Raw genomic sequence first — 14,633 nt, forward strand, 5'->3', positions numbered from 1 at the left:
CAAAGGGAATAAAATCCAGATATCCCCAAAGTGTTTTTCTACACTCGTATTCAGGAGAGGAAAATACTTAAACATAGTTATGCTCTTTCACACATTCTGTAAAATGTTATAGGAGCCCTGATTATAATGTGCAACAAGAACCTTTTGAATGAAAACCCTTTATTTATTAATTACTCAAAAATATGTATCCTATATTTAAATAACATTGTTTATTGAATTAATTTATTGAGTGGGATTTAAAGCTAAATGATAAAAGAAAGCAGCAATAACTCCACCAAGTTTTTATTTTTATTTTCATTTAAACAAGCTGTGACTTGCACAGCAACACTCCAAAAAAATGGGTTCAGTTATATAAAAACACCTGCAGCTTTGAATACATTCTTTAAAAATTGTAAAAACCCTATTATGCAGTCCATATACAACAAATGTGTTCAGCAGGCACAGATCCTTGATGTATTACAGTTTATAAAAAAATACATATAGCAAATCCAAAGCTTGAAAAATCCCACTTCAAGTTTTAATCAGATTTTGCTTACTTAGCTACAGATTAAAAAAAAAAAAAAAAAAAAACACAACCACCCCCCCAGATTTACAAATTGGAAGAAATAATAAGTCAGATATAACAAAACAAAACACAAGAGTGAAAAGTCACATTATAGCAACACTTTAAAGGAAGACCCTGGATATTACAAATACTCCCATCTCACACACACACACACACACACACACACGCATACACACGCACACACACAACTTGCATTCCCTTAAATATTGCACACAACCTTTTCTCTAATTTACTCCACAGGCGTTTCGGCCTCAATCTGAAAATCTAATTTCTCCTTTGGGGGAAAATTTCACAACCCAACATGTACCTGTTCCATTAAACTGGGTGGTTAAGTCCCAACAAGCCGCCCGCAGTTCATGAATCCCAGTTTTAAAGAAAGCTTTAGAAGCTCCACGTGGTTTAACATCCTATTTTCCTGGTCAGGTGAGGCGTTCGGGAAGAAGTGCACAAACGAAGACGTAAAATCACAGCCCAAACACATTCAAGGCCACTTGAGTAACCGTGGTAGAAGAGAAGGAGTAAGAAACCTACTCTTTGATTTATTCGCAGCTCGGTCTTTAAGAACCATCACCGCTGTTGGAGGCGAGTGCAATCAGAGCAGAAAAACAAGCCTGAGAAAGAGGAAACGTTTAGGCTCACTGTTACGTCTCCAGCTGTTCCCTGATGAAGGGAACTTTGACCTCTGAGTCCAGCACAGCCTGCAGTTCCACCCCAGAGTCCTGGTCCTCCTGGTCCCTGTACTCTGCGATGTATTCGTCCCGGTACTCGTTCGCCTCCTCCACTCCTCTGCCTTTGCTAACGTGGCTGGTTTTGAGACGACTCCGCCTCCTCGGCAGACACAGGAGGCCTCTGAGGTTCACCTGACTGAGCGTGACGTCCAAGATGTAGTAGACGGACCAGAAGAGAGCGAAGCATCCGAGCAGAAGCAGGAACTAGATGGGGGTGGGGAAAAAAGAGAAGACGTTACCGCAAATTAAGTACCACGTTATTATTTTACTCAAGTAAATTTTATTATTAGGAATCCAATAAAAAGGTAAAGATTGTCCAAACGCAGCCAAACAGACCGACTGCGTTTCGTGAGTGGAGACATTTCTTCCCTTAACAAATAAACCGTATTGTTTACAGTGGTTGAACTCGTCATCTGGAACATATTTCAGTTAACTCAAATTTACTCCATTTCAGACATCAAGGGGTATGTTCCTGCTGCCCTCACTGATGGAAAAACAGTAATAATTGTTTACAAATGTAGAGCAAGACAAGAGTTTATAGAAAGCTGTAGCTACACACAATTCTGTCAACTCAATGAATGTTAAAGAAGATTATAACTGCGTTGAGACAGAATGTCTGACTATGTCAAAGAAAGAAGAGTTCTCTGAACATTATTGGTTTATGAGCTGTAGTGTCAGCAGGTAATAGCTGTGATTGAAATTAAAACAAAAATCTCTCGACGTTTTTTTTTTTTGCAACATTTCCAGCAAAAACAAAAAAATGTCCTTCAGCCAAGCTGAGGTCTGATTTTCTACAACTCTACAGAAGCAAGTTTATGGAAACTTGGTTCCTACACAATAAAAAAAAACAGCTTGCAGAGTTTTTGGCTCTTTATGTTAGTTTCATAATCTGAAATATTACAGTTCACGTTTCTACAGCAGAGAGCCTTTTAATATGTAATCTGCAAAAACAAGAAATTGTTCAGAAGGAAGGAGCAAAGGAAATAAAGGAAGGAAGGAAGTGAGGGAGGCAGTCTAGGAGAAAGGAAGTGCAGAACAAAGTAAGAAAAAATATTTTTACACGTCATTTGATTTTTTTCATATGTTTCTAGACATGGAAAGCTGGAAAAATTACAATCCATACTTTTCTATACTGAATGGGATTGACTGCAACTTCTATATACTCAAACAACACTGTGCATCCCTTTTCTATCATTTATTTCAAGTAATTTTTCTTGCAAATTGTCTTCAGACGGACAGAATTCACCAAAGATACGGTAAACCTTTGGTAGGTGTGAGAGTGTGAGCCTGAAAGCTGCGTTTACCTTCAGGTTGTTGGAGGTGAAGGGGTTAATGATCTCGGGGGGGATGTCTAATCCTGGAGGACAGGGCAGAGAGAAGCTGCTGTCCAGATGTTTGCCACTCATGGCTTCCTCCACCAGCCTGCAGACCGGCGAACGGGAAACAATTGAGCGCTCACAATCACCGCATCCCAGTCGGATTTTAGACACCGACGGCAAACCGGCAGGAAAACTGGACTTACTTTTGCCTCTCCTTCACTTCGCTGGAAGTCATAGATGAACCGTAGAGTGTGAGCTTCCACTGCTTCAGCACTCCCACGGCGGCGCACTGATCAGACCGTTCATCTTCTGCAGAAACACAGACACGGGTCAGGGAGAACTAAGAAACCTGGATTCACAAGAAGCCTCATAAAACCCAGACCAACAGTATATTAGGCTGACCGGAGAAGTGTGTGCAATGTGTGCGTCTTTCCTGCTGACTTACTGCTGTCAGAAATCCTGAGGGTGTATTGGCCTTCAGCTCTCTCCCCCCAGCAGCGCACGGTGGAGAAGGTCCAGTCCTGGTAGCCGGAAGGATCTCTGTGTGGAAAAAAGAAAACACGTCTTTACATCCACCCGAACGTCACTCTGCTCCTTCCACAGCGAGAGCTAAAGGCCTTTAAACAGACACGATGAAAGACGCGGCGTATACCTGTCGATGGGCCTGCGAGCCCCGATGACAGAACTCATGCCGCTGGGACATTCCAGCACGATCTCCACGTTCCCACGGCAGGGGTGGGTTATTGTCACGGTAACGGCCACGTGCTCGAGCGTTTGCAACCCAGACGGTTTCAGGTCGGCTGCAGAGACTACAGGAGAGAAGAGAGCAGGAAGGGTAATGTGCAACTTCAATTAAATGTCTTTAGGGCACAGCAAGAGATGTATAAAAATAATGCGATCTTCATTATATTTGGGGAAAAATGTGCAGTGGATTGCAAAAGTATTCAGACACGAAGAATTATGTCACATTACGCACTACAAATGTCAGGATTTTATGTAATTGAACAACACAAACTTGAGACAAAAGGCAGATCAGATTATACACGGCTTGCAGGAAAATGTGATATGCAAAAATATTCATTCCCTCAACAATATCCACTACTGAATTCACCACTTTGTGTTGGTCTATCACATGAAATCCCAGTGAAATACAACGTAGAAGGGTATTGTGCAACATCAACCGTTTTGAGATTAAATCACGTTTTAATGTCATTTTCTCATCAAAAACATACTTGGAGTGCTGCTTTGATTCTTTCATGCATGTTGAAAAATTCTTAAATCTCTCAAGACATCCATTCGATGGTGCAACTCATAAAAAAAGCTCAACTCCAACAGACTAGCGGCGGCAGCACTTAGCGAACACCTGGTGGAACTGCATAACTGCTGAGCTCATTACTGAATCTGCTTCCCAGTCCTGCGCTCCTAAGAACGGTTGCAAATGGCATAATGAGAAGCATTGTTGTGATGACTTGCTGAAGAGAGAGTACTAGCTTCTTAAAGAGACAGAGGCCCTATGTCAAGGCATCATATTACGAATTCAAATTTCTCTTCAGGTTCTTTTTTTATATAGCATTTTTGTAACGTTTTTGCTTGGTTGTGTCATAAAACGGCACTATGTGCCTGGAAAATACATAATACCACCCCTTTAAAGTTTGTAGTTGTGACAAATGTGACAAATGAGTACGTACGAAACCTGTAGACACCCTCTTTTACAAAAATACAGCTGCACTCATAATAAAATAATTAGACATATTAGACACATTTTTCTAAATGCTTTATATGCATCATGTCAGTGTTATTTATTACCCCTTCATTAATGTAATTGAAACACATCTGTAACTCTCTAATAATGTGATAAACCCTGCTGCAGTTCCCCGTCTCACTCTGGATTTCTCCTCCGTTATCTGTCTTTGAAGCACTTATCACCGAGTCCTCTGACCACAGTGCATCCGCTCAGAGTGGCTGCCTGGTAATTTCCCATCATTTCCTTCGGTCTGATTACCAATAAGCGACAGTCCATCGTGACCATGCAGAGATGCACATATCCCCAGGGCAGGGAGAATCGCAAAGGGACTGAAGGAGAGAATCGCTAAACCGAACTAAATAACAATGTTTCCTTAGGATGGAGCTTTTTCACATATTCAAAATCGGCGTGACGGCTTGTTGCAGAAAGGCTCAACCTCAGTCTCGTCTGAGCAAAGCACACAGTTCCAGTTTAAATCCCAGTCGAGTTCAAGAACCTTCACTCTCCAGATGGAGGGACAGAAAAGGTTATTTTTCTGGCATCAGAGACTTATGGAGTTATATTGCTTTTAAAAATGCTGCGTCTATAAATAAATGCATTTGTATCTTTAAAACAAATTACACATCATAAAACCTGAAGTATTTTGTGCATTTTAAGATTTATTTGTAATTTTTTTTGCCAAGTCTTGAAGAGAAACTTCAATTTAATCAGCAATTAATGGACAATAAATGATCTTATTTTAATCTAAGCCACTAATTTGCATGGAGAGAAAGTGTCCAATGGTTGTTATGGAGATGATCTAATGATGCAGAAGAGATTTCTGTATCTTCTTCCTCACCTTAACCAGCCTAGTTTTTGTTTTCAACTTTTATATTTGTCTAAAATGATCCAATCCAACACACAATCATCTTAAAATTCATGCTGTCTTGTCTGTCCTGTTTTGCAGAGTGGCCAAGAGCGACGGTCTGTCTTAATTAATTTTTGCTTAAATATTTTGTGCTTCATATTCCATTTGGAGGCAATATTTCCAGCACTCTATTTCTAGTAATCGCTCTTTCCAGGCATAAGAATCAACTCTAAGTAATGAGTAAGCCTTGCTTTGAAATGGAACGCTGTTCACGCAGGAAGCAGAACATATGACCGGCCTAATGGACAATGAATCAGTCAGCAAGGCTGCCAAAACACTGAACGGGGTCCAAAGCAGATCCAGCCACATTCTGTTACAAAGAGCTCATCAGGGAATTCGACCGAAACAGAACGACGACGGGTTCGCAGAACAACATGAGTTAAAGTGAGTTGAGAAAATAATTCCTCACATTCTTTGGGAGTTTGGTCTGTAAAAACCAGCAGCTTTTTCAAGAAAACATTGTTGCATGAGACCAAATGTACACAGACCCGTCTGTGGCCGTATGATTAACTGCAATGAGGCGATAAAAGAAGGTCGATAAAGTCTGAGGGAGGACAGGATCAGGCGGAGGAAGAGGGAAATGTTTCTACTTGTATGAGGTCATTTCAACAACCAGTTGTGGAAAAAAAAAAAAAAGTGTTAGAGTGATTATATGCAGAGGGCTCTGAATACGAGAGACTCAGCATGGAAAGGTTTGAGAGAGGAAGAGGATCTACAGAGATTTTACATAAAAAAAGGAGATCTAGGGAGAAATTCAAAAACAAACTAAATAAAAAAAAAAGGGGGGGGGGGTGAATAACAAAAGCAAAACTCACAAACTGCTGAACATTACCTAATAAGGACAGGCAGCCTGAGCAGCAGGCATGCAGGGAGGGAGGGATGGCTCTGTTATGGAGAGCAATGTTTAAATTCGACAAGCAACTGTCCTTCATAGAGCTGAGGCAGCGACACAGAGAGAGAGAGAAGAGGGAAAAAATAAAAACCCTACCATTCCAGGTGCGGATCAAGACGCCCGTATGAGTGGAAACGGAAACGTCCTCCTTTATGACCGAGCTCTGATAGGACACGAGGAAAGGCACAGACTCCCACACCTGAGACACAACGCAGGAATATTTAGGTTGACTTCTGGTGGCAAAATGTTTGGGGGGAAAAAAAAAAAAAGTGAATTTACAGTGTGTATGTACCTTGGCAGCATTAACTAGTCTCCATGCGTTCAGAAGGCCAAAGCCATGCTGGTGGCTGTGATGAAAACCGGCTCCGTTCACTTTCCAGTCAGCTGTCATGTCGCACTGTTAGGAAACACAAGGAAAACATCCGCACCTTCATTGGCCTGCCCATCCAGTTAAACTAAAGTTCAAAAGTCTGGACTAAAAAAAAAAGGACAGAGGCAGACTATCACCACATTTACTCTCAGCTACTGTGTAAATTAGCAACTCTAGGACAAAAAAAATCTGCTTTGTGAAACAAACAAAAAGAAATTTTAGAGCACTTAAATATCTCCTCTCATCTGATCTGGAATTAGATGACAAGGTGAGTGCTTCAAACTTGACATCTCGCCTATTTTTGAGACTCTTATTTTGAAAGAAGCAGTTCTTACCTTGTCAGTCTCAGTGTGCAGCTGGCTGATAACTTGCCTAACCTTGAAGCCTCTACCACTTTTTAGTCTTTATGTCCACCTCAAAATTAGAAGTATAGATGTGTACATAACATAAAGAGTGCTGCTGACTGTTACTAGAGGTTTTTTTGTTTTTTTTGAAAGTGAACAAGAGAATTTAAGACCTTATTTTTAGATACATGAATTTCAGACTTTTTAAGGCTGCCCGGACTGCAACATTATTAGAACTGTGAATATGCTTAAAAATATTTAGCATTTCGATTTTTATTTCAATACTGTGATGTTTTGGTTAGAAGGAGGTTCTGTTGAAATCGTCGACAACAAAAACGGGCAGTTACGAGAGGAAAGCAGACTTGATTTTCATTAACGATACGATTTTTGTGTCCGTCAACATCTGTACTGTAAACAGACCAAACAATAAACAGAGAAAAAAAAAAAACTTTGGTAACAGTGAAGCCACATGAAATAAAATGTTCTTTTATGTTGCCTGTCGTTTTAAAACCTTTGACACTACGGAGCGTTTTCCTGCAGGTTTACCTGTGTGGCAGTGAAGGCGACGATATGCTGAACGTCCCTCCAGGTCAGGCAGGGCCGCACCTGCAGCATGAGGGCCACCATCCCTGCTGCCAGCGGGGCCGCAGCAGATGTACCGGTGTGGCCCTCCGTGCAGCCACTCCCCTTGTGCATCGACCAATCAGACGTCACCTGCAGAACGACACGGCTGGTACGTTTAGAACGTTTCGGAGAGGTGTGATCCGTACAAACGATGAAATTACTGGAAAACACAACAGCCCACGTAACCGCTCCAGAGCATAATAAGATCTAAAACCATGGAGACGGAGGGACTGGTACATAAAGTAGCACCTACATCACTGCACCATCTTGATGATATAACCTGACGGCAGGTGGTCAGAGTTCAGTGCTGTTTGTGTTTAGTTGAACAGTGTTGATTGGGGGGATTGTGAAGCCATATGGAGTTTCATACAAAGAACAAAGAGCCTGAAAGTGAACACTGCTGTAGCAATAAAAATAAAACGGCGAACCCATATTTAATACCCGAAGTATTAAACTCAAATTCTGACTTCCTCAGTTAAACAGCATATAAATACCAAGTTTATTTCTACACCCACTTTTGTTGATCCACACACCACCACTGCTGCTCTGTAATCATCCCAGTTCATTACTGAATGTTTAGGAGAAGCAAACGGCGGCCCGTTTGAGGAGCCACTTAGCATGCGAGCGTAATGCGGTCAGGGGTGGATCGGTGGTTTGGTCCTGGCTAATCTCAGTTTCCCCACAAGTGATGACATCCTCGCGACAAAACAGGTTGCCACGGTGACAGCCTCAAACTTCAACAAACAGACGTCGAGAGGTTTCAGTGGATCTCAACTCCTGTCATCTTCAACCAGCGTTTTCAGATGAATGAAGTCGATACTTTTCCTGATGTGGAGGATTTTACCCAAATGTTTCCATTATTTTAGAGCTAACAAAGATTCTTAAAGCGACAGTGCATCATATTCCAACTGGTTCCTTTGATTAAGTATTATTACATATAGACTTGGGCTGGTATGACAATCTCATGGCACTTACACAATAAAATTGAACAAACAACAACAGAATAATCACCAGTTATGCTTTGAAGTAGCTTTTAACTTGTCTTTCGTACTTTTGGTTAATCTGTCTTGCTCTAATCTGCTTGCAGCTGCTGATGGTTACCTAACAAACATGTTAAAGGTAATTTCAAAGACAGACTAGAATTAATAATAGCTGGCGATTATTAGTGGCACTTCTTTAGTTTCCACCATATGAGGACCTCTGGGTTTCGGGACTGGAAATATTTCCAAAGAGCCAAATATTTCTTTCTTGCTAGAGAGGCAATAAATGCAGCAGCCTTTATTCAGCCAGCTGCTCAGTAATGAGTGGAAAATAGAGGCGGGGCGGCTGTATGCTCCATTCAGCCGTAGAAACCTCCAGTCACCCCGACACTCCCTGAGATCTCAGTGAAAGGATGAAAGGACGTTAAACTGCAGAAACAGCTTTATGGAAATTTTAGTATTATTAAAATCAGACTTTTATAAGGTGGTTGAGTATCTATAAAACTGACCACAGCCTACAATGTACAGCTTTGGAAGTCAAAAAGAGAAACAAAGAATATCTGAAATTAACTATTCGACAAGTTAATCATTAATACTGGAGTATTATTCTTACAAGGTTTCCTTCAGACCTTTTTCGTTTCTAAACGAATGCATCTACTGCACCGTGGCTTAATAACCTGCAGTGGGAACAGTTCTGCACATCATTGTATAAGAGTGTGAACATTGTGAGTGTTGCTGGGCGAGTCAAACTCATCATGTAAACCTGTTTAAAGTGGTCTGTATGACAAGAACAGCACTATATAAGCTCAGTAGGACTTACGATGCTCCTTGATCTGGCCCCCCCGCTGCTGAAAGTGACAGCCAGCATGGATGCACAATCCTCTGCGTAGAACGGCTTCTTGCCTTCCTCATCAACCGCTCCTAAAAAAAACAAACAGAAAAAAAAACAACACTGGAGTATAATGACTACTTTCGTGTGTTGCACAGTTACACATACACACATCACCACACTTCTAACAATCTCTGTTTCTTGCCTATCGTGATGGTGTAGATGGAGTTGGCGTAGCCGTCATAGTTGCAGTTGTCGTCGTACTGACCCCCGTTACCACTGGCAACTACAAAGATGCTCCCGAAGCCTCTTCGGCCTGCAATCACCCCGTGCTGCAGTGCAGCCTGGTGACAAAACAACAAAAAAAGAAAAAAAGGAAAAAGCTGATTTAATGTTTTTAACATATGTATCCAGCTTTAGAGCAAGGGAAAAAGCATCAATCTAGTGAAACTGCCACAGAATATGATGCACAGATCTGTTGCAGTCTGTTGCCACCTGCTGGACAAAAAGAGAGCTGCGAGAAGTCTAACCTTGCCCAGGGGATGAGGTCCATCCACAGTGTGCCCATCATCATCTGGTCCCCAACTACAAGAAGGAGAGGTCTTCATTAGCATCCAAGAAATAATACAGGTTTTAATGAAAATTTAATTGAAAATTACAGAAAATTGTTAATGTGACATCTACAGTTACCTGCAACTGTAGATGTCATTTATTTGGTAATGCTTGTTAAAGGCAATGGCCTCTAAGCTGTCAGTCAGGGGCCCATCCAGAACTCGGATACCTACAAAAACCAAAAAAGGACGTCAGTGATGTCAGATCGGAACACATTTTTGTAAAAACTGGTGCCTCTTAGTAAAAGACTGTCAGAATAAAAACGTATTGAAAAATGATAAAGACTGACTGGGTGTCTCATACCTGCCACCTTGCTGCCATAGGCCACACCCACAGCGCAGAAGCTGTTGTTGGGAACGGCTGCGATCTCCCCAGCACATCGAGTCCCATGGTGGTTGTCGCTGTGGAGGTCTGGGTGAGGCATGGGGTCGGGGTCATTGGAGTTCAGGTCGTAACTCCCCTCTGGACTCTTAACAGGAACACAAAAATCTATCATATGGACATCGAACCTTTACAAGCTTTGTGCTGGCTTAGCATCCAACAGGACAAGTTCAACTGGAAAGTGGTTAAGTTTGCCTTTACCCTGGAATGTCGCATTATGTAATAATGTAATAAAATCTGGCTTCAAGATGATAACAGTCATAGTTTCTGCCCCATTATGTAATAATATTTTTTTTTTCTCCTTTGAAAAGAGAAGAACTATTCTCATACATCTAAGAATAATAGAGAAATAACTTTCAAAACTTAACTTTCAAAAATTAGTGATCAGAAATATCTTTTATCCAGTGATCTGCCATATTTTACATTAGGATGGGATTTGCCAGAAAGTCCACACTCGCATCTCTTCAGAAAGTTTTTTTCTCCAAAACTTTGATTTACTCCAAAGTGCCAACAGCTTTGCTCACAATACGTGTTCCACTATCAGCTTCCATATTTATTATGAACTGGAGTTTGAACTCCACTGTGACATGAAAAAGGGAAAATATTTCACAACAGCACTACGCACAGCTTATGAGTAGGCCCACTGTTCTTTCAAAAACAATTCAAGCAGAGTCCACACTAAATTCCGACTTACATAGTTGAGCTGAATGTCTTTGTGGGTGTGTTCCACACCGTCATCTACAACAACAACAGTGACCCCCTGGCCGGTGATGTTGTGCTCCCACACTCCCGTCACGTTGATATCCATGCCTCTGTTCATTCGATTGTGCTGCAAAGGCAGGAGGAAAAACTCTGTTAATGAACACCAGGAAAAATAAACATAGCAAAAATGTCAAGGTGCAGATGTGTATGATAGAAAAGCTTGTAAACTGTATGATGGCAGATAGAATTGGTGCTAAAGGCTGATTAAAGAGCACACATAGGAGGCATTAAATGAACCATTTCCAGCTTTAAACTTGGAATCATTGTTCCAGCATGTTAGGTATGTGTGACCAGGATCATTTTTATGATCATGCAAAACAGGTTTAAATTGCTCAAAGAATGAAAATGAAAGCACAATATGGAAGTTGCTGCAATACGGCTGAGGAACATATTATACATATTTGTTGCTTATCAGGGTAGCAATAGTTATAGATTTCATATTTCGCAGTGAAAACTAATTCAGTTCTCAAGTTCCAATTATTACGTCACCAAATTCCAATAATCTGATTAAAAATTTGTCCGTTTTGCACAAACACCAAGCATCTGTTAATGTTCTGTGGACATATTCAAATTATGTAATTGCATTCATCTGTACATACATTTATCATTAAGGACACTGGTGCCCTTAATGCTTCCAGTTTCTGGTGAGATTTGGGGTCAAATGGTCAAAACCGGAACAACGGTGCCAAACACATATCAGAACTAATCATAGGATGATAAACAGACCACCATTAAGCAACTGGAACTCTTCCAACTCCGTTAGAAATTTGTGGACTATGCTTAAAAGCTGAGCCTCTGGAAGACTAGTAACTCATTTAACTAATTAATCTCTACTATTTCTGCCAAGAACAGTGGTCAAATATTAAGGCAGCATTGAGCCCGAAGGTCCAGCATCCTGTTATTTGCGCATATTTCTGCTTCTAGCACCTACATGAAATCTCCTAAAATTGCTTTAATTAGTTTAATCTAACTGCTTTGAGCCAACCCAGATAAAATCAGACAGAAATAAAATGAAAACATATGATATCTGGCAGATCTTGATTTTTTATTTTGTGGACGTGTGCTATATGTTCTCTTACCAAGTGCCACTGTTTAGGATAGTTTGGGTCATTGAAGGCCAATGACCTCTTTGAGCGACTGAGCAACCTGTCCTTGGAGTACCACAGGACATGAGGATGTGTTGCCAGAACATCGCTCGGTTGGATGCTCCTTTTCCAGATGTGTCCCAGAGATCCAGTGTGAGGTTGTGATGAGCAAAGCAAATAGTGGCCTTCGAGCTCTCCAATCTGACCCCGGTTCTGAAGCCCCGCCTCTTTTGCTACCTGCAAAGAAAATATTGGAGTTGTTTGTTTTTTTTTTTTTAGTAAAATCAGCAAACTTACAAAATACTGAATTGAGCTTTTACAATAATAAATAGAGCAAATATGAGGCATAAAAAAAAACAACCAAACAGCTAAGCCCTGTTTTGAAAATAAAAAAAATTGCGGCCAGAGATACAATATCCACTTATTTTTTAATTTGTAAATACAGAAAAGGACCAAAGTCACTAAGCTTTCTTTTGATATTATCATAGAAAATAGTTCCAGCAAATAAATTCAGCAATACTATCTAAATATATTTGAAAATCTATGAGTTCAAATTAAAACCGAAGTGCAAACTATCAGAAAAGATGCTGAAATACTACTGTACCCTGTCAGCTATCACATCCAGGTGAACCGAGGCCTCTCTCTCATCTTCCTTCTGGTGATGCAGACTGTGGTGGATCCGGACGGCCCAAGACTGACCTGGACCACATGACGGCCAAGACGAGGATAAAGACGAGGCGGTTAAGGGGAGGGATGGGGCGACAGATGGCAGAAGGGTGAGCAGCAAGAGGGCTACGAAGGACAAAAAAATGAGGAGGAGGAATGTGGGAAAATAGGGCGCTGCCATGGCAAGGAAAGGTGAAACAACTGGTCCGCCAGGCAAGCCCTCTTCATCTGAGCAGCGATCTAGACAAGACAAGACAAAAGGATTTTATTAGTGAGGACAATTTGAGAATGACAGTCTGGTTGCTTAACATCAGGGTGCTACATTCAGAGGGAAAGTACCACATATCATAGCGTCACTTTATCTGGGTTCCAACTTAAACACCTGTGATGAGCAACTCTGTAGCTATAAACCAAACCTTCTACAATCGCTACAGTGAAGACTTGTGATTGTTAGCAATAGCTAACCCCCCCCCCCCAAAAAAAAAAAAACACATCGTATTCCATTTACAATTCCATTACATCGTATTCCATTCACTATTTTATTTATATTAAAATAGTGAATGAGAGAAAACTCTTAGGCTTCGTAAATATTTCCTTTAAAGCAATATTTCTGTCTAAACGAAGCTACAATCAGACGGCTTAAAGCACGACTGCTATACCTAAACATTGGCATTAGCTCTGATGACATGCCTGTGTTTATTTTTTTTTTCTAGCTTCTGCTCTAGTTAGGCGACGTTCTTTAATATAATTAATTATCTCTTACATAGCAGAGATACTACGTTTATACTAACTTCTTGATGTACATTAAAACAAATAGATAATTTGTTAGAAAAACATAGTACAACCTAATGCAGAACTCAAGTTTCACCGGAGCGTAGTTGTTGTTTTAGCCTTGTTAGCAGGTTAGCATTGCCGTGCTAACGATTGAAACTAATGTTCCTCAATAAAACAGAGCTAAACATGGGATTATCGGCGACAGTCTAAGGTAAAAAATAAGAATGTCTTACTGTTCTAATGAAAGAGCTCGATTTGAGGTCGACAATTAATATTGAGTGCTATTGCAGAGCTTGACACTCCATTTCCGTAATCCAAGCTCTCTTCGATACGTATTACGTCATACAGACTGCGCAATTATCGTGCGTGATATTTGATTGGCCCAGAGACTTCACAAGTAATAGAATGGGTCGCAGAAAGTGGGTGCAATCCGTAACAAGAAGCAGACGGTTGACCTGAGTACAAGTTATTATGAAAGCGAAGTCTGTTTTTGTTTTGTTTTATTTTCTTTTAATTCTAGGCGTAAGCGTTTTTGCAGGTTGCGGTCAGGCGACCTACTAGACTAGAGCGATCATGTGAGTTTAACGTCATTAACCGCTAAAACGTTTCCGATTTTGCTTAAGTTGCTGAAATAAATTATCTTATAGACGATTCTGTAAATAATGAACATACAGCTGAATTTGTGTGGGGGAATAGAAAATGAATTAATTATAAAGTACTTTGTTCAACCAAAAGGGGGAAGTAGAAATAATGATTTAAAAAAACTTTAGTTATAATTATTAATATGATCAATGTAGGTACCAATAATTGAATATTTGAGACACCAGTAATTTTATTAAAAACAATATTTTTTAAATCTATGTAGTCAAATTAAAGGATGGATACTTTTAACACTTTTTCAAAGCAATTATGTGATTTCCCTTTCAAAGCAGATATGGTCCCAGTTAAAAACGTATTATTAGGCTGTATGTGTATCTGTGATAGAAGCCCTCTTCATTCGTTGTTAGCATGTAGTGTGTTTACATGTGCAAATCATCAAATAGGTGCAGCA

General features: G+C 40.4%; 1 protein-coding gene across 1 annotated transcript; it reads right to left on the bottom strand.

The window, feature by feature from the left end:
- Positions 1-270: 270 nt before the first annotated feature.
- Positions 271-13,945, bottom strand: pcsk7 (proprotein convertase subtilisin/kexin type 7). Its single transcript, XM_014980787.2, has 17 exons — positions 13,816-13,945; positions 12,747-13,048; positions 12,137-12,379; positions 10,990-11,124; positions 10,218-10,383; positions 9,993-10,083; positions 9,833-9,887; positions 9,508-9,646; positions 9,294-9,394; positions 7,416-7,583; positions 6,448-6,552; positions 6,252-6,354; positions 3,265-3,421; positions 3,058-3,152; positions 2,816-2,921; positions 2,598-2,715; positions 271-1,497 (listed from the first exon to the last, which is right to left on the bottom strand). Exons 2-17 carry the CDS (start codon positions 12,987-12,989, stop codon positions 1,207-1,209), a joined length of 2,316 nt encoding a protein of 771 aa, XP_014836273.1. The 5' UTR covers positions 12,990-13,048; positions 13,816-13,945; the 3' UTR covers positions 271-1,206.
- Between the last annotated feature and the right edge of the window lie 688 nt (positions 13,946-14,633).

The sequence above is a fragment of the Poecilia mexicana genome, unplaced genomic scaffold, assembly GCF_051168715.1.
Source record: "Poecilia mexicana isolate PSO_F unplaced genomic scaffold, ASM5116871v1 scaffold_13, whole genome shotgun sequence".
NCBI lineage: Eukaryota > Metazoa > Chordata > Actinopteri > Cyprinodontiformes > Poeciliidae > Poecilia > Poecilia mexicana.